Source organism: Varanus komodoensis, unplaced genomic scaffold (assembly GCF_004798865.1).
Source record: "Varanus komodoensis strain SLA01 unplaced genomic scaffold, ASM479886v1 scaffold13_1, whole genome shotgun sequence".
Lineage (NCBI taxonomy): Eukaryota > Metazoa > Chordata > Lepidosauria > Squamata > Varanidae > Varanus > Varanus komodoensis.
In genome coordinates this window covers 1,692,207-1,712,446 of record NW_025335408.1, presented here as the reverse complement: position 1 = coordinate 1,712,446, position 20,240 = coordinate 1,692,207, and the positions used below count along the sequence as shown (strand labels likewise).

Genomic DNA, 20,240 nt, shown 5'->3' with positions numbered 1-20,240 from the left:
TTCCAAAGTGCCATTTTGGTATCAGTGGAAGCGTTGTCACTAGTAAAAACATGAAACTGAGCTGAAGGGGAGTTTGCCACTCCTATGAAATGTCTTTTTAGCTGTTCTGAACAACCCACAATAAAATCAATCTGCTGCATTTGGACAGCACAACAATTCATGTGTCAGACAAGCCATGGGTTCTCAGGATGGTTTGTTCATGGAAGGATAAGCTGCCCTGCAGAAACCATGCTGAGAAGATTACACAATAACCCACCATTGCTTATTGTGTTGTACAAATCAGTTCACAGTTATTTTCTTCCAATCATGCTATTATTACCATAAATTGTTATGTTTTTCTCTTGTTAATTGGGGTAGCTTGCCAGTTGCACTCTCTATATGAGACAGTGCAGCCAATTTTAGCATGTAGTTTTACAACTTTTGTAGTTCAGTAAGCATATACATTAGTTGCTGCTGCATACAGAATAAATACTCCTTTGTCAACTTTAATACTGAAAAAGTCATAAGATTTTGTGGGCTACAGTCTATTTCATCAAAATGTAAAGAGTAGAATTAGAGAATGATATTTATATTAGCCATTAATAAACTAGTTTGGGGGTAGGCATACATAGGCATCGTTGTTAATTGCTGTAATATGAGATACCAAAGAGTTTTATTTCTGTCTCTATAGATACAATTGAAAAAGAGATAAGGAAAATCTTCAATATTCCAGATGATAAAGAGACCAGGTTGTGGAATAAATACATGAGTAACACATTTGAACCATTGAATAAACCAGATAGTACCATACAGGATGCTGGATTGTATCAAGGACAGGTATGAACTAATATACATATGGGCCTAATCTTTTGGAGATCTTATATAACCTGTTCCAATATGTTAGTGGTGGTCAATCTATTTCAGATTTGTTTCAGTTTTGCATGTATTTAGTTATAAAACTATTCCACCCAATTTCCTCAGTTTTGTTCACATTCATTTCTGTTTGCACCTGTTTGCACATTAGTATTATATACTAATATAAGTTGCCCAGAGAGCACCTGGGATATAGCGCAGCATATAAATATAACAAATAATTCAAGAATTGTACATTCCAAAAGATAATGTTTGATTTAAGCTAGGTTTTTTTTAAAGATGCAGAGCAAATTGCATTCTCTCAAACCCACAGGTGGAACTTTGTATGTCATTGGTGGAACACAATTAAATAAAGTTTAGAAAATGTATATACCATAATTCAGAGAATAGTTCATTGTGTTCTAGTTCAAACACAGCTTTTTGACAAGCTTTTCATAGTTTAAAATTAATTTGTGATTAATAAACCATTCCCCTGGGCATATACAAGACCTTTAAGTCTATGTATTGGTTTGAGTGCCTTGTTTGAGGAATGTGGAAGGAATTGCTTATTCCATGATGCAAAAACACTGTTAAGTAAAGTACAGAGCTGCCAAATAACAGCAATAAGTAGATTTTATGTTTTAAAATTATCTTATGCTGACATGAGTTAAACTTGATTTTTTTTTACTGGTGAATACACTTTGTCCTTGTAGATAAGCATAACATTTGGACTATCATCATGCATTGGGCTTGTAGATAAGTAAGCATAAAATATTCTGTGATCTAGAAGATGCTGAATAAGGCTAGGCAAGAAAGGAATGAAGGGTTATGCCTGGCGTCTAGACCCAAGGGAATGAAACTAGTCATGTTGTTGTTTTATTGCTGTTGCTAGATAGAATTTTGCTTAGTCAGAAACAATGTTGGAAGAAACCATTGAATCAGATGCTGAATTCTTGCAGAGGTGCAGATTGAGGTGTAAGAAGAAACCTTTAGAGTTATATTAAAGCAACTCCAACAAAGATTGGCACAATAAGACTTTTAATGCAGAGTTTTAAACCCATTTTGATGTCTGAAAGAAATTTGTAATATAATTGTCTTACTTATTCCATGACATGGGGATTCCTGATTTGTTCCGTGTTACTGTTGTTAAATTTGTATACTGCCTTGAACATGCAAGTGTTTTTTATAAAAGGTTTAATTAAAAATAAAACTGGAGACAAGAAGGGAATAATGTATATGGAACAGGAATATGGCATCATTTTGCTTCCTGGACTACAAATTTTAGTCTTGATTAATAATTTACTTCTTAAAATTGTAGTTTGGACTAAAACATTTAATTTTGCAACATTATAATGGAATTTAATCTGCAGTGTGCAAATTAAGTAAATTTCTATGATTTGTTGGACAGTAAAGCTATATAGTACATTGAAATTCTGTTCCTGACATCTTTAATCTTTCTTAGATAGCTGTCTCAGTCTCTAATGCTCATTGCCCAAAATGTTTTCCCAGAATGAAATCTGAACTCTTCAAGAAGTCAGATTCTGTGCTTAATATGACATTTTGCACTTCTCCTGGACAAATCAAGTTGTAAACAATTCAAACAGTATTTGACGTTTGTCTCTGTTCAAGAACATAGCCTATTTAAGGGCATTTTAGTTGTGCTCCCATCTGGTATAAAATTCTACAAGTGATTTTTCTTTCAGATTAAATGGTACAAATAAATACATATGTACTGCCATTTATTCTTAAAGTGTACAAACTCTGCCTTCATGTTTTAACTCAGTTTGATCTCCCTCCATCCCCAAGATGCTCTAGTGTTCTAAAGCATCTGTAAGAAGAAAACTTGTATGGTTTCACAAACGAAAACAGTCAGTGATCTGTTTAATATTTATTGACTCAAATATCCCAATCTTTATATGCTGAGGAGGAATTCCAGTTTTATCTACTTGCAGATTTTTCAGTTTATGTGAAAGCATTTTGATCTGTGACGTAAAATCAATACTAATAATACTTCATTTTTTCCAAATGGAAGTGTTACTGAAATGCCCTTTAGCTGTAACAATATTGCTTACAATACAGGAAATGTTTTTGACCTAACAATCTCCAAAGCAAGAATAGGGGTTTCACAATAAAATTTCTCTCAGTCTACTGTGGTATGTTCATTTTCTTAACCCACAGAAGAATATGAAAGTACTATTTAAATTTCCTCCAAGTGATAATTATGAAGAGGCAAAAATACAGAAGAGCTAGTTATGTGGTAGGTGGTTGAACACATCGTGGTGGAGCCTCTTGCTCAAACAGCCTTCCAGAACAATGTGGAAACTTGAGTCACATTGCTATGGTGCAGTTCCCACACCAGGTTTTAGAGGGACCTTGGGCAAGATGGGCTCCTTTCCTAAGTGGGTCTTGCTACTCACTTTTGTTCCTGCTGCCAATTCTTCTTGCCTTTGCACCAAATTGGTTGTGTAGAGGAAGTACACATGAGGTAAGAAATAAGGGCTGCTTTGTCTCTTCCCTCTGGTCACTGCATGTTCAGAGAAGGCAGATAAATGTGAAATGACAAGAAGAAGAGGAACAAAGCCAAGAGTATCCACGGTTGAAAGTGAGACCCCTGTAGACTTGCAGAATTGAGGGCCTAAGCAGTTGTCCAGCATTTCCTTTCAGCAATGCTGATCTGCTAGGGTGGCCATCCTACAGTAACATGAATGCCAACAATAGCCTATCAATAAGCCTGAAACCAGACTCCCACTCTTGTTGATAAGGGTTCTGCATATAGGGCAAAAAGTAGAATAGAAAGGACAGCCTCTTCTGGTATCTTTCCAAATAGAAACTTGAAAGAATTTGTAAATAATGTTAACTAATTGTTTGGTATAAATTTATTTCATTTTATTTGGTGGCTAAAGGCTATCATGAATATAATATAAAATATAATATAATATAAAATAATATATATAATATATATTATGTTAGAATATATTATAATATAATATAAAATAAAACACGGACAGCAATAAACACAAAAATGTAAAGGGCCAGTATAATTAATAACTTGTGGTAGAGGTCATTCTTAACCTTGTACAAAAGAGAGATTAAAGCTAACATCAGGTGGGCTCAGTGGGGAGCTTGTTCCATCATTGGAGGTCCAGGACTGAAAAGCCCTTCTGCTTGTTGCTGCCAATCAAGCCTCCTTTGGAGTTTGGAAATGGAAGCAGGCACCAGATCTTGATGGTAGTGTCCAGGTAGATTGCAGTTGGGAGAGGCATTCTGCCAGGTATTATGGTCCTAACCCATGTATTTCTTCTATATAATTATTAAATATATCCTTCTCTTTTCCTCTATGGAATGCAAGGTGGCTTACATGATCTTCCTCCTACTATCAATATTATCAACAACACTGAAGTAGGTTAAGCTAAGAATCAGTGCCCAGAGCAGGGACTACAGCCTGGATCTCACTATACTACACTGGCCTTTATAAGTTAAGACCAGCACCTTGAATAGGGGTCAGAACCATATAGGCAGCGAATGCAGGTGGACCAGTATTGTTGTTAGGCATTCAGAACTTCTGGTCCTTGTTATTAATCTGGCTGCTGCATTTTGCAGAAGCTGCAGTTTCTAAACAGTCATCAAGCAAAGCCTAACATACAAATTAACAGAGTGTAGATTAATGAAACCAGGCTATCTCTGACCAGATAGGGGAATAGCTGGGGCACCAGTCCAAGCTGACAGAAGGCACTCTGTGTCACCTAAGTCACCCGGGCATCAAGTGACAAAGATGGATCAAGAAGCACCCCCAGTACAAATCCGCCCCTTTAAAGGCGAGTGCAGCCCCATCTAAATCAGGCTCAGTTCCTTCTATCCGGTCAGAAGAACTATCTACTAACAGCATATCAGGATTGTGTAGATTGAGCCTTAGTTTGTTACCCCTTATCCAGTCCATTGTTGCACCTGCTGAAAATGAAGAGGAGGAATAGAGGAATAGGCACAGTATGTGTGTCATAAGCATACTGATGGAAATCTACTCCAAAGCTCCAGGTGACTCAACTGAGGTGAATGATAAATACTATGGGGAAGAATATCGACCCCTTAAAATGCCTTACTTGCAAAGTTCAAGGGGCAGAGGAATATCCTCCAGATGCCACCTTTTGGAGTTGACTGTCCATATCAGAGCAGCTCCCTAGAAGGATACCATGGTCAATGGCATTGGAAGTTGGTGAGATGTCCAGAGTATCACCACAGTCACATTTCCCTTCTCTCCCAGCATAGGTGGTCATACAGGGTGACTGAGGTTGTTTCCATGCCAAAACCAGGCCTGAACCCCAGCTGAAAAGAATCACCTATCCAAGACTGCCTGGAGTTGATTGGCAACCATCCTTTCAAGAGTCTTGTCCAGGAAAGGCATATTAGCCACTATCTAAAATTATTAAGGTCTTCAGGGCAAGGGAAGATTTCTTCAGAAGTGGGAACACCACTGTCTCTTTTAAGGCAGCATGGGACCACTCCTCCTCACAAGGCATTTATCACCTCCCTGGCCCAGCCTGTTGTTCCTTCTGTATATTTCTTTTATATGAGCATTCAATTCAATGCTTTATACACACCTGTGACACAGATTTTTTTGGAAGTAGGAATAAAAACAAAAATATAAAGCATAAAAATACATTAATACATTAAAACTTTCATTAACTCAAAATTACTTTGTGTGTTTTCACAATAATTACTATCAAAATTCTAGAGTGTTTAAACCAAAAGCAAGTTTTCATTTTGGTGTGGATAGGTTGCAATCTGAATAAAAATTTTGAGAGATGCACTATTGCCATAAAAGAAGTTAACGTTTTGTAGTTTCTTTAATATCCAATTAATACAGTCTTCAACTGTACTCAGCTGTTTTAAGTTGTTTTTTGCCTTATTTTCTGCCACATAGGTATTAGTCATAGAACAAAAAAATGAAGATGGAACATGGCCAAGAGGTCCTTCAGCTCCAAAGTAAGTAAATAAAAGAAACTGGCGCTTCCCATAACATGGCCTAATGAAGTCATGTCAGTCTTTTCCTTTGATTCTGGAAACAACTGATTTGTGTTTCTAACTATATGCTGTTCTTGCAAAACTAACAGAACAGGGTTACTTAGGAGGAGCCTCTGCAGATGTGTTGAGCAGCATGTTTTCTGTGAAGGTGCACAAGTCAGTCATTGATGCAATATTAAGAAATCTGGGCAAAATGTAAAGTATTCTGTATTTCGATGTCTAAATCCCCAACATTACTTATGTTACTCCTTATGACCCTTTTTGTTGCAGTATAATAATTGATCATTCTCTGTCTTCTGATTTGTTTTACAATCATGGAATTGAATAAGTCAAACCTAGTAACTTACCTAACAGTCTTCTTAGTCTCATCCTCTGTGAGCATGCTATAAACATGCACAAAGTTAAACCATAAAACATTAAATAAGTAAACTGCAAAATAATATCCAAACATCACAGTATAACATTGACAATAATAAACTAGCAGGGTATTCATATACAAATAAAACTCCTAATACATTCCTCTACTTATCCACTTGCAAAATTTTTAAAACTGCATTTATCTATAGAATTCAGTTAGAAAGGTGTTCAAGCAGAACTCTTCAGGGAACACATTCCATAATGTGGATAACACATTGGAGAAGATACAGTTTAATCCAGGCAGAAAATGAAGGACAGAACAGAACTTCTCTTCCAGATTTCAGGGGGAAGAGTGCTTCATTCCTATTGAAATGGAGTGAACCAAGGAATTCTATGCTAGGCGCAGTGTCTAGACTATGCCCCTTTTAGAATGCATTGATATAATCCAAATGAGAGGTTACTACACTTGAAGGGATCAGAAAATGGGTCTCCAGTGGTATTAGAAAATTAGTCACAACCATCTGAACATTTGACGATAAGTCAGGGTCAGAATGGATCCCCAGACTGCAAACATTTTCCATAGGGGGAATGTGATTTCTCTTTAGTGGAAGCAAGTCACTGGCACCATAATCTCTAGGGGATGGTCAGAACTTTTGGTTTTCTGAGTTAAGCTTCAGTATATTAGTCCTCCAGTGTGCAACAATGTTCAGACACTCACTAGAGGAAGCTGCAAAAATAGAGGTTGGTGTCATCTGCTTTTTGATGTTTATGTCAGATGAGCAAGATGCATATAGTAAGTTGCATATAGATTCTGAAAAATAGTTCAGTTCTAATGGCTTGGAGGAAAGCATCTAGCACCAGTTGTTTCATTCTGATGCTAGTGTGTCAGGTAGGAGTGGAACCACTGTGGAGTTAGACTCTAAATTCTGATTTTTCCACAAGGATTTGATGGGCTATCAGTTTACTGAGTAACTAAGAACATATCTATTTGAATATTTTCTTTGTTGTCACTACCTGTTCTCCTGAACGCTGAGCTTGCAAGCAGTAATCAGACTTGGAAAATCTTCAGGCATTCTTGAAAAATACCACTTATAGTGACAGATTTTTTTAAAAAAAATTAAATAGTTAAAAAACAAAAACAAAAATCAGAGCAATGTTAGAAACATAGAGGCCTAGAAACAGAATACCCATTTTGAATTAAGTATAAAATAGAAATCTAGAGCATGCAGATTTTTCATGACTAACTGCCAGGGCTGTGCACAGTGTCTTGGGTAGGATCTTAAAATTTGCTATTAACTTGGATATTTAAGCATGTTTTATATCTATAGCTGCATTTTCATCGTTCTGCATTTAAAAATACAACCAAAATACTGAAAGTGGATAAGAGACCAAGGAACCCCATGTATACCTCCTTGAGTTCCATGATGGAAGAAGGATGTGTTGATTAATAAATAAGGTCTTTTAGCACATAGAAAGTTAAACTATCAGAGAAGCTTTCAAATCTATCCGCAATGCATTAATTTTCTAGAAGCAGTGAGATTACACAGGCCTTTGCTTAAATATATAGATCAACTCTTGCCTTTGTCCTCAGATGGAGTCATTCCCTTGATGGAAAAATAAAAATACGAACTCATTTTTTCCTCTAACTCTTTTTTCATGATGATAAAATACTTAATATATACCAAGTGTAATTATTCACCTTTTCTTGTATCATTCTTTCTGCTTGTGAATCAAATATTTTGGTTTAAATAATAAGGCACAGAATTACTTAGTTGCTTTTACTTTTTATTATACTTGTTGCTATGTGTTGTCAAGGTAACAACATTGGCAACCTTGTGAAAGTATACCCTCCAAAATGTCCTGTCTTCCACAGCCCTGGTCAGAATTGTAAGTCAAAGCTGTGGCTTCCTTTATGGAATCACTGTACCTCCTATTTGGTATTCCTCTTCTTCCTTTCATTTTGTCTTGAATTATTGTATTCCCCAGTGAGTCTTTGGGCACAGTGATGTGGCCAAATTACAACCCTCTCACTCTCATCAATTGTGATTCCAGGTAAAGTTGTAGATGATTTGATCTAGGACCTTGTGCATCTTTCTATCAGTCCAGGCTGTTCACAAACTCTCTCCAGCAACGTATTTCAAACAAATCGATTTTCATCCTGTCATCTATCTTCACTGTTCAGCTTTCACAGCCATACACAGTAATCAGGAATGCAATCATGTAGATTATCATGGCCTTGGTCTCCAGTGAAACATACTTACACTTGATGATCTTCTCAGGTTTCTTCATGGTTATCGTGCCAAGTCTAAGTCAGATTTGAATTTTTTGGCTTCAGTCTCCATTTGAATTGATGACTTTTCAGAATTCCAGTTTTGTCATTGTTGACAGCAATGAAATTGCTGTGCAATTCTTCCATTGTTGAATTCTTGAATTGCATTGTTATGCAATTCTTCTGTATTCATGAGTTTTGTTTTCTTAATATTCAGTTCAGTCCTGCGTTTGTACTTTCTTCTTTCACTTCTTTCTGGCATTATTTCAATTCATTCAACTTCTGTTCAGTCGCCACAGCTTGGCCCAGTAGAACTGCAGCTCTACAGGTTTTTTCCATAGGATTCTTCTTTGAAGGATTCTGTCAACCTTTTATATGTATAATTATTGTCTATATTGTTTCTACCTTCTCTTTCTTTTATCCCGATCAGATAGTATGTTCCCCTGTTGGTCTTTCAACATTCTCAATCTAGGTTTAAATTTCGCTTTGCTTCCTTGAATATTCTGGAAGAGTGCTCTTTTTTTTTTTTTTTTCTTTTATCGGCCTCCTTAATTACTTTGCACTGACCATTGTCGCAGTTCTTTTTGTCTGTAGAGCTAATTATTCTTTATAATAGTCTCTATCCTAGTGTAGCATTTGACTGCAAAATTCACCTTGTATTTATTGAGGTCCTCCATTGCTTTTAGCCAAAATATTTTAGAAAACATATATAAAGAATATTCTATAGGAACATTATTGTCATGGTCATGTCTTTCTTTGTAAATTTCTTCATATGGTGTCTATAAGCCAAGGTAACCATAATAAAAAGCAACAAATATGCAAACTATTTTCAAAATTGTGATGATTAAAAATCTGTAATGAAGTATATTTTCTTTGATAACATGTAATTTACCTAAAGAGTATGTTGCTATAAAATGAAAAATGGGATACCATAGTGTAGTAGTTAGAATGTGTAACTGAGACTTGAATCATATGGCCATGAAGCTCAGTGAGTGACTTCGGACAGTCACTGACTCTCAGGCTTACCTACCATACAGGTTTGTTGTGAAGGTAAATGGGTAATGTAGAGTATCATGTGAGCTACTTTAGATTTGGAGAGAAAAAGGTGGGATATAGATGCAATATTTAAAGAAATAAAATAAATCATGACATATCTCATTCATGAATTACAGTCAAGAAGAAATAATGTCCACTTTTTTAGGGAAGGAAGTCTTGATTCTGAGTTATAATACAGATTTCTAACTATTCTTTGTAGAGATTTGCTTTACGTTTGCTGTGATATTCCCAAGAATTTTACTCATTAAATATTGTTGAACTCAATGGGAATTTAAACACAACTGACTCACCTTGCTAAGGCATTATTTTGCTTACTAAATAGCCTGCAGTTTCTACATTCAGATCCCTGTCAATACGTTGAATAGCTTTTTAGCATCTCTTCTTAAGAACAAATGGTCCAAGATTAAAGTACTTACTCAATTCTTGACAAGAATGAGATTCTAGGTCAATGGTAAAATGTATTGTTTGGTCCAGATATTTGTTGGACAGAATCTTGTCTGAAACAAGGAAGAGCCACTGTTAGTTGTGAGGACTATCCTAGACCTCTAAAGTTTTTCACTATAATCCCTATCAGCCCCAGCCAGTATGGCCAGTGGTAAGGAAGGCTGGGTTAAGTTTCATTTTCAACAAGTGATTTCATTATCTAGACTTAAGAAATCCGACAATTTAAATTGATTTTATAGATATCCTTAGTGGATTTTGTGGATCTCCTTAGTGATGCGTTAGGGTTAGGGTTAAAAGGCCAACCTGCTGTACACACATACCTAGGAGTTAGTCTGTTGAAAACAGTAAGGCTGCAAAATGGTGGCCTTTTGCACTGTTGTGGGGTTGGAAAACCTTAAAATACAGCTATTGGGTTTTTATAAGTGAATCAAAAACCTTTGCCTATCTACTGCAATCATCCAGGGACTTATACATATGAAAGAAGAAAGTAAGAGATCCTTTGCTCTCATTTGAGATAAATGGCTGCTGGTTATTGACTATGTACAGTTATGTGGGACATTTGAAAGATTCAAGAGTCAACCGAGCAAATAATATACCTGCAGATTTAGCTAAAATGCTTTAAGAAGTTGTGGATTTACCACCCTTGTTTAAACTGCTGGAAATAACTGTACATCTATTAAAAGACATTAAAACATGCATGTGTAGATTCTGTGAAATTGGTTATTATTGTTTAATTTCTATAGCACCCAACAGCCAAAGCTCTCTGCGTGGTTCAGAACATTATATGATCCCAAGGGAGCTTTGACTTGTCTTTTCTCAAGCAGCAACCTCATGAAATGGGGATTTCAGTGGCACATAATGAAACAACAGGGCGGTTAGCTGTTCAAGCCAGATTAAAAATTCAGCTGAGATTGCGTAAGTCTCATATCGGAGCCTAAACACCTCTTTACATTTTGGTCATAGTTTACAATTTTATTAATGCACTTAAACTTTTACATTTATCAGGATAAATATTGTAAGTGGATAGAAATGTTTGCATGTTATCCTGTTTCTGTGATTGTCAGCTTATGTTAAGGTATATGTACTTTATGGTCATAAACACCTTGTTACAATGCCTGTGTGCTTTATTTTATGTAACTGGTAACTTTTATATTGTTCATTACCTTCTATGACACTTCGTATTGCTTCGTGCCGTGAAAGGAGTGATTGCATCTCATGTCCATGTACACAAGTGAATATTAAAAATCTGTCTACATAGCTGCTAAGTTGAATTTTGAAGATTGTATTAATTGAAACATGAAAAAATGAAATTACATTATATATGATAACATCTGGATTTGAGTGATTGTTAAATATAGTTTTCAAGAATAAACAAAATAATTTGGGAGAAGAAATGTACTATATGTCCACTGCTCTGTTTCAGTTAAATTGGTCCCCACTATTATACGGTGTGATTTGTTCTAACCTGTTTTCTTTCCTTTCATATTGCTTTATATTGGTGTCAGTATTATTTATATACCTGTATGTATTTGCAGAGATACTATAGAATGAGTAATTTAGCATAACTGATAACACACAAGCTTTTATTTGATTTGGATAACAGGCCAAAATGCATATGATGAATTTCAGCTGTACAGTTTGGCAGAAGCTGTTTTATTGACTATTTTGACATGCTAGTTTTTTTTAAAGATAAGATCATATAACCTTTTAGCATCGAATAAATATTTCTAATTTGTAGGACCTCTCTATTTACAGACTTCTGTGGCATCCCTCTCCTCCATCCCTCTAGCCACAGGTGATGATATCTTTAGTGAAGAGCTACAAGTGGAATTCTTTAGTTTACAGAATTGGAAAGGATGCTGTTGGGGGTAGCAACAAAATGTTACAGTGCATGGCTACTTCTCAGTTGTTCAGAGTTCTAGCTAGATAACTGATACTGTTACGGACCGAAGTAGACTAGTTCCCACCCTTTCCTTCACCTAAGTCTTAAATTTTCTTTTCCAACTGAAACTTAATATCCCATGGCTCTTGAAAGCTGCTTAACACAGTCCTTGTTGCACTGCATTTAAGTGAGAGACTCTTATTCTTTCTTCTAATTAATAAACTTGCAAACTTTTCCGCAAGTGTAGGGTGGCCTTGTTTTGCTTCCAGAGTGATAGTCATAGACCATCTGAGATACCTATTAATGGGATGAAGTGGAGACTATAATGCAATGTTGAGTTCTTTCTGCATAGCCTATGTGCGAAAAGCTTTTCTTCAGGGATTCAGCAAGCTCAAAACAGGAGTCTTGATAGTCCTGTTGTGATATCTGGTGGAGAGAAAATGCAGTCCTGAAAACTATTATCTCTGTACAGCAATGCAGAACAACATTTTTTTCCTCACAGCTCACATTCCTTGCAAATTTTAGAGTGTTCCCAAAACAATTACTATAAATTGAGTAGATTCTCTCCATCAAGCCCCATTTTCCCCTTTTCTATATCTTAAACTGCTTTCAACCATAGATTAACTATTAACATATTCAAAGATTTCCATTGTATGCCTGTCTTCTAGTTTCTTTTCTTGGGATTCAGCTGCTGTCAGCATTTTAAGTCAGACCCAATGTCATATGAGCAGATTTTCACTTGTGCAGGTAGAACTCCTCTTTCATCTTCTATCTTGTGTATCACCATAATCAGGAAGATTCCACTCTCCAAAGGAGATTTGGGGGGTATGGATAGTGAAGCTACAGGAGGAAAGAGAAACTTGTTCTGCCAACTGTTTCCCTTTTACTGAAGATGAGCAGCATTGGATACACCATTAGTACACTCACAGAGTCTTGCAAGGCTATGGGATCATCATAAATCACTTCACAACTTTCTATTCTTCTGCATACATAGGAAGTTTCCCATCTATCTACAGGTGGCTGCTTCTTTTTTTTTTCCTATTGCATTTCTGAACTGATTAGTCCATCACCTAATTCTGCTGTTTGAGGGCATGGCATTTTTAATGATAGAAGTATTGGGAATTAAATAACAAATGTAGAAGTGCCTTTTTGAAAAATAATTAAGGAAAGAATCATAATGTGGTTATTCCCTAGAGGTAATATTCTGATAGCTCTTTGCATGAGTGATCGGTACAGAGTGACTGATAATTTTTTTTTTTTTTCCGATTTATATCCTGCCTTTTTCCTCAAAGGGCTCAAGGCAGCTTACATCATTCTCCTCCTCCATCTTATCCCCACAACAACAACCCTGTGAGGTAGGTTGGGCTGAGAGGCTGTGACTGGCCCAAAGTCACCCAGTTGGCTCCATGGCCGAGCGGGGACTCGAACCCAGATCGCCTGAGTCCCAGTCCCGTGCTCTAACCACTACACCACACTGGCAATTTTGAACATTGGGCTCATAAAATGACTCAAGTTTAAGTCCTGTCCTCTATAGAACTTGTTCTAGTTAACCTTAAGATTTTGCTGTCAATATTTTTTTCTTTGTGGGCAATGGAGGGGAAAGTGTATATTGACATCAACTGGAATAACTACTCTTGTCAGTTAGCATATCAGCTGTGTGGGCTGAAGAAGCTAGTTTTCTTTGTTGCCTTGATACACTCTGCAAAGCATAGAATTGGAATAGTAGTATATGTAATAATCCTTTTGTGAACTTGTGGTCTTCTGTCCAACTCTGTTATGTGGAGTGATGTTATATGTTTAGGTCTTTTCCAAGGATTATTGGAGTTTCTTGGCAATGGGTGCACTTTTCTTCTAATTGGCTTTGGATCAGCATCTAAGTGCAACTGTGACTAGTATCAATTTCATGGTTTGAAGCTGGTTAAAGAAATATTAGATTTCACATATCAGTATAACTCCATGAACATCAAAGCCTGTTTTGACAAAGCTGTTTAGTGCAGTGGTGTTCATCAGATGGCTTAAAATAATGAGTCTAGTGCTTTTAAGAAGCTGTTCAAACCTGCTTTCAGGATGCTTTAATTAAGTTAATGGTACTGGTACACCTTCATAACTAACCTCAAAATTTGTTAAAAGCATCATAAAATAGTGAAGATTGCTTTTTAGGGAGGTGATGTCATCCACCTATAATCAAATTGTTCTGAGGTTTTTTTGGTAAGAGAATTTCTTTGCCAACCCTAATTCTTGCTGGGGGTGACTTTTAATTCCTGTGATTTGCTTTTTCTGGGTTAAGAAGCGTGAACTGTTTATTACACGTGAGATGTGTTTAAAATGTATTTTGAGGTTGGATGACTTCTGTTGGCTGTTTATTGCTCTGATCATAAGAACTTTATTTTCATACTTATTTACATACATTGCTCATCTGTTAGCTTTTCCTTTTTCATTATTAATTTTGCAATCTCAACATTTTTATCTAATTTAACATTTTCATATTTTTAAAGGTCCCCAGGTGCATCCAATTTTTCAACCTTGCCAAAGATCTCTCCATCTCTATCAAATAATTATAACAACATCAACAACAGAAAGTAAGCAACACATCTTAAAGAACTTTTAATTTTAAACATCCAAGTATAATTTCAAAAGATTGTTTATAATTCTAGATAAATAACTTGGATGGACTTTATTACTGTGCAAGTGCAGTGATGCCATAAAGGTCACCAAGACCGTCATGTGTTGAGAAAAATATCTAACGGGAAGATTGTTTTTGCTTTGATTTTTCTTCAGAATCTTGATACTGTAACAAATTATATAGCACCACATTCTGATTAAATACCATTTTATTAAGAAAATACTTTATCAAGAATGACCCACATGGAACACTATTCACATGAGTTACTTATGCTTAGGCTCTTCTAGTGTTGGAGCTTGACATTCAAGATCAGATATTTTTGTAATTCCAGAAAATATTGGGATTACATGTTACGGAATAACCTTTCAATGGATTACATGCTTCATCAGTTTATTATAAAGGCATAGTTCTATATGTTTTCCTAATAAATATCTAACATGATAAATCTGTTCTAAAATGGTTAGTTCATAAATTACCCTGTTCATTTCGAATACACATAGCACAGGTGCATTGCATTTTTTGCAGTTTGCTACAGATAAGAGTCTATTAAATAGTTCACATAGAGGGTTTCTCATAGGAATAGTGGAAAAATAAGTTACATACTCAGCTTTTCCTTTCATTCGTAAAATCTCAAAGTCTGCGGCTATGAATAAAATGTGAAAATGTTATAGTATTTAAAAAGTTATATCTCTAAATATTTTATACAATATCTTCCAGTTAAATACTGCATTTATGGGAAGGGAGTTTTCCTAAGGGGTGAAGTGGCACTTGTGCTTCTACTAATTGTGAGTAGCCCCAGCTCTCTCAGTTAAACAAATACATGTATTTAACTGTAGTCTATTGTACTGTGTGTGTGTGTATAGTAAATTCAAAAAAGTTATATTTTTGGTGTTTATAAACAACCTAACCACAGCCTAAATTGATCTTATCCTTTTATTAGAATACTGATAACCTATGTTAAATGCAAAAGCATATCATAACCTCTGAAGCCATGGGACAGTTGTCGCCTGTTCTAAATCTCATTTTAAAATGGACACTAAATTTTCAGAATCAACAGAAGTGCCCTGGGCTTGTATTATAAAGGGCAGCTGCACTTCTATTTCATGGAACTGTCTAACAACTGGCAGGCAGGTACTTTTTCTATTTTTGAACTTTAAAGATAAAAATGCATTTTTAGAAGAAAGGGTTTTAGGATTTGCTTTTTAAGCACAAACAAAGTTTAATTTTCGGCTGAAGGACTTCTATGGATTTCCCTATCCATAGGAAGATACCATTACATGTTATATCTAGAGATGTTAGCTTAAATAATAATTTGGAAATGGTAGTTATTTTGGTAAGACTTGTTTTCCCCTCAATTGGTAACTAGCAATAGAAACATATTTCAGTAGTGAATTATTGCACATGGAATCCCAGAAGTATGCATAGGAGCCAGACATCTTCATGCTTAGTTCCCAAGTACTGTAGTGCATGTATACACTTTCAGTTTCCACTTGTAACTTCATCTCCATCTGTTATGTTGGAGGTTCACCCAACAATCATCTTAGTTCCAGAGAGAGCCTTTTGGAGTTTTTCAGGGAAGTGGTGGTGGACTGCCAGTTTCTAGTTTGTGTGGAAACCCTGGTGTATGCATAGCAATCTCTGGGCAGGCCGTTGGAGTCTGCCCATGGTACAGTGAAAAATATTTAAACTCCCCTCCCAGATTTGTTGGTTGAAAAATTGTAAACTAGGCTACTATTATGTACCATTTATCTAAGAATAAGTAGTAGTAGCACTTATTTTTGAGGAGAAATGGGTAAATATGTGTAGGATCACACTATAGTTTATTGTGATTCCTGCTAGATTCAAGATGCAGTCTTGAATGTACATACCAGGGACTGAGCTTCCCTGTACTCAGTGTGTACTTTTAATTGTAAATTTGGGAATAGAAATAATTGTTTCTTCTCCCCAAAGGCCAGTAAATATAGAATATCTGTAGTTTTAATTACACTGTTAAAATGTTATATACTTCTGATACTCTAATATATATTTTCTGTTGCTCTCTTAAAAAATATTGACTTTTTAAATTATATCTCATTCAAATAAGACCTCTGTTTCACAATACTTACATTATGTTTCTACATTCCATTTGAGTACATATAAAACATAATTGCTATATTTTCCATAGCATACTGATTGCCCTTATCTATTGTAGTATTTCGGCTCTGAAGTTTGAGCAGACACACTTTTTGGAATCTTTTTGTCTTTTATATTGTTTATATTCATTTGGTATCACATCTCAAAAAATATCCTCATTTTGGTTATCAAAGGGTTTTAGTTATTCATTAAAGGAGGCACAGAATCTCTATGGACATTCATTGTTACAAACCCAAGGAAAGGAAAGCACAATACAAGCAACAACAGGCATTGACTGAAGGCAGAGGTCTCTTGCCTTCTAAAGGACATGCAATAACCTTCTGAACCTGTGGTTACTTCTGTTTTATACAAGCAAATAGTTTCCACAAATTTTCTTATCTTCAAGTGTACCGAATGTTCAGTACTGACCAACTAAAATCTGTTATTTAGAACTTCTATGATTCATGGTTATGTTTCCTGCAGTAACTTTCCCTTTAACAAGGTTTTCACAGAATGGTATATGTTATGGGGCAACATCACTTAAAGGGAACAGGTAGCTTTTTAAGCCATGGCATTCTGAGAAGGAAAAAAGGGACTCATGCCTAAACTTAATTGGAACTTCCCTCATCTTTGCTTAATATCATATGGTAATGAAATGGCAGAAGTGACTGCTTCTTGTAGGAACCTGAAGATCAAGAAAGAGTGCACCCTGTTTCTCTTCTAGAACTCACATTCACAAATCTGCAGAGATAATACTTTTACAAATGTTTGTGTTCCATTATACATTATGATTAGTGTTGAAACATTGATACGCCCATAACTTAATTTGATTAATTTTCCTTCCTGAAAGCATTCAGAACTACTTCCAGTAATATTTTTAATAGAAATGCACACTGAATACTTTACATTCAAGATGCTTGACATACCTGTGACTAGCTTAAAACTGGTGTGTCATTTCAGTATTATGTTTTTGAGTATTCTAATGAAGGCAGGTGCTTTTTATTAATGGACATTACAACACTGTAAGCAGCCTACAGCTGATGAACCAGAAAAGAATTGTACACTTGACAATTTGAATGTCAAATCACATCTCAGGCTGCACTAGAAAAACCTCTATCTTTTCTACTGGAGTAGAATTGCACTGTTTGATTTCTGAATGCCTTAATAGAATAAGACTGTGGTAGCATACTTAGCATATGATTTTTAAGACTGTAAAGCATCGTAACTCCTGATTTCTGTCCATAAAGTAAGCACCCAGCTGTACAAGAGCTTCCCTACTGATTCCAGCTCCACATCTCTTTGTCTCAGACTAGAGCAGGCTGTGTAGCTGGAATTCAGACCTCAATTACATGTGCATATGTTTCATTAACATCAGTGGCTTGCGGGTCTAAAAATATGTGCCAGCAAAGCTGGTACTTCTTGCTTCATTGTCATTTTGCCCTTTTGTTTTTCATAAGTATACTTAGTTCCTTCTTTTTATACATTTTAATACATTGCCCTTCAATTAGCAAATATCCAGTTAAGGGTAAGTTCTTTCTTGACAAAGGCGAATATTAAAAAGTCCACTTAAACTGTGTTACTAGAAGGCTTTATATGCATTCTTGGTCACTTGGTCACGTCAGGCTGCCTTCTGTAGTTTGGTGGCTTATTTGGTCCCAATACTTAAGCTAAAAATAGAATCCTCAGTACTTTGGATCAGGTGCATTATTGGAAATCTCAGTTCTCACCAGTAACTAAAGTATTACTCTTACAACCTGTTTTTCTGTATTTGTTTTTAACAGTAGCAGAGTATAATAGAATAATGCTAAGGAAAATGCTTTACTATTACCTCTGGTATCTAAGTTCTGATTGTATTAAAAGTGTTTAAAGAAAATGAAGAAAGAGTGAGCAGTGAAGCTGCCCTTGTTCAAGTGTAGAGAGAGAACAAAGATAGCCCTTTGGTTTAAGATCCTCAAAGGATTAGTAATAGTGTGTTTAACTATAAAATTTAAGTATTTGAACTACATATTCATTTAAACAGTCATTAACCTGTGTGTTACTGTGCTAATGCAGAGTTGTGTATATCCATTGCAGTGATGCATTATGCAATTACACTGTGAAATGTTTTGTTTTCTTCCAGTGTGAAAAATTCAAACTACTGCCTCCCCTCATACACCGCTTATAAGAATTATGACTACTCAGAGCCAGGAAGGCACAATGAACAGCCTGGCCTTTGTGGCCTAAGTAACTTGGGAAACACATGTTTCATGAACTCAGCTATTCAGGTAGGGATTTCAGTATTACATGAACTTCTTTTCTATGTTGCATTAAATGCTTTTAATATAGAATAGCAATTACTAACAGAGTGCTATTCAACTTCAAAGTTATTTTGTGTTACATGGGAAACTTAAGACTCTGTGCTAGTTCCTTAATAGTTCTGTATAGGATAGCTACTGACAATTTTTAATATTACTAGACTCCTCTTTTTGGGAACTATTTATTACGCTTTTGTACTGCCCAATAACTAAAGTTATCTGGGTTCGTGATAGGATAGAACTATAAAATCTTAGAACATATCATAAAACCTTTAAAAAGTTGAAACAGATTCAGTGTAAAGCCAAAATAAAACCTGAATCAGCCATAAGAGCAACAAAAATTACCTAGCACCCATTTGCTTCATCGTATGGATAAAAGTATATCTTCAGATTGTAAAGGCTGCTGGTACATAATCCATTTGTTACAAGGCAATAGATGTTAATTCCCCCCACATTTAGGTCACTGTTTTGTTTTCCAGTCAAGAAAAGCAAGCAGTTGCCCTGCCAATTACATGTTGTAGCCATGAAGTCCTGAGCTGCCCTAGATGCAGATCCAGTAGCCTTAGGGCAAAAGTTGAGATCCCCCAGAATCATAATGCTGGGTGTCCTCAACACAAAATCCAAGACCTACTTTGTGAGCTCAGGCAGGTAGACTTAATGAGTAGGAAGATACTGGACTGGAAGAAAAAACCTGCCTAATTTTATTGAAATATTTTTGGTCTGCTAAAGCAGAATAACTTGATAGGAAAGCATGCAAACAGAGGAGGAAAGAAGTATTTAATTTTATTTACATTGATTTACAGTGTCTGAGCAACACCCCTCCACTCACTGAATATTTCCTTAATGATAAATATCAAGAGGAGCTGAATTTTGACAATCCATTAGGAATGCGAGGTGAAATTGCCAAATCGTATGCAGAGCTCATCAAGCAGATGTGGTCAGGAAAATACAGCTATGTCACCCCACGGGCATTTAAGGTAGGTGTATTTCGGAATCAAGTTAAATCTTAGTATATAATTTTCCATTACAAATAAAAAACTAGAAAGATATGAATGAAATATGCACTTTGTACACAGATACAATAACCTATTTTTATTCAAAATGAGATATTCAGCTTTTGTTTTTTGTTTTCATACCACATTTTTATCAGTTTCTTTTCATATTTTTCCATTATCTTTTAAACATTTTGTTCCCTAGACATTTATTTATAACCATTCTTTCTGTCCTGAAAAGAAATAAAGATATCAAAATACATAACCATATTATACTGAGTGAAGAAAAAATTGAAAAGACCTTGGTCAATACTCTGTCACAGGGCACCAGAACCACCTTTGATGCTATCCTGAAACCAGC

At 35.7% G+C, this 20,240-nt stretch overlaps 1 protein-coding gene across 11 annotated transcripts in view; it reads left to right on the top strand.

Moving 5' to 3' along the window:
* Nucleotides 1-20,240, top strand: part of USP15 (ubiquitin specific peptidase 15) — a 54,802-nt gene that overhangs the window by 16,069 nt on the left and 18,493 nt on the right. For 4 of the 11 annotated variants that reach the window (XM_044422882.1, XM_044422884.1, XM_044422885.1 and 1 more), the window contains 5 exons: nt 671-816; nt 5,750-5,811; nt 14,354-14,437; nt 18,713-18,857; nt 19,691-19,864. In XM_044422882.1, coding sequence (XP_044278817.1) covers nt 671-816; nt 5,750-5,811; nt 14,354-14,437; nt 18,713-18,857; nt 19,691-19,864 — 611 coding nt within the window. Of the gene's footprint in view, nt 1-670; nt 817-5,749; nt 5,812-14,353; nt 14,438-15,198; nt 15,267-15,421; nt 15,613-18,712; nt 18,858-19,690; nt 19,865-20,240 lie in introns of those variants that run through there. The other 7 variants (XR_006413960.1, XR_006413961.1, XM_044422883.1 and 4 more) reach the window with 7 other exon arrangements.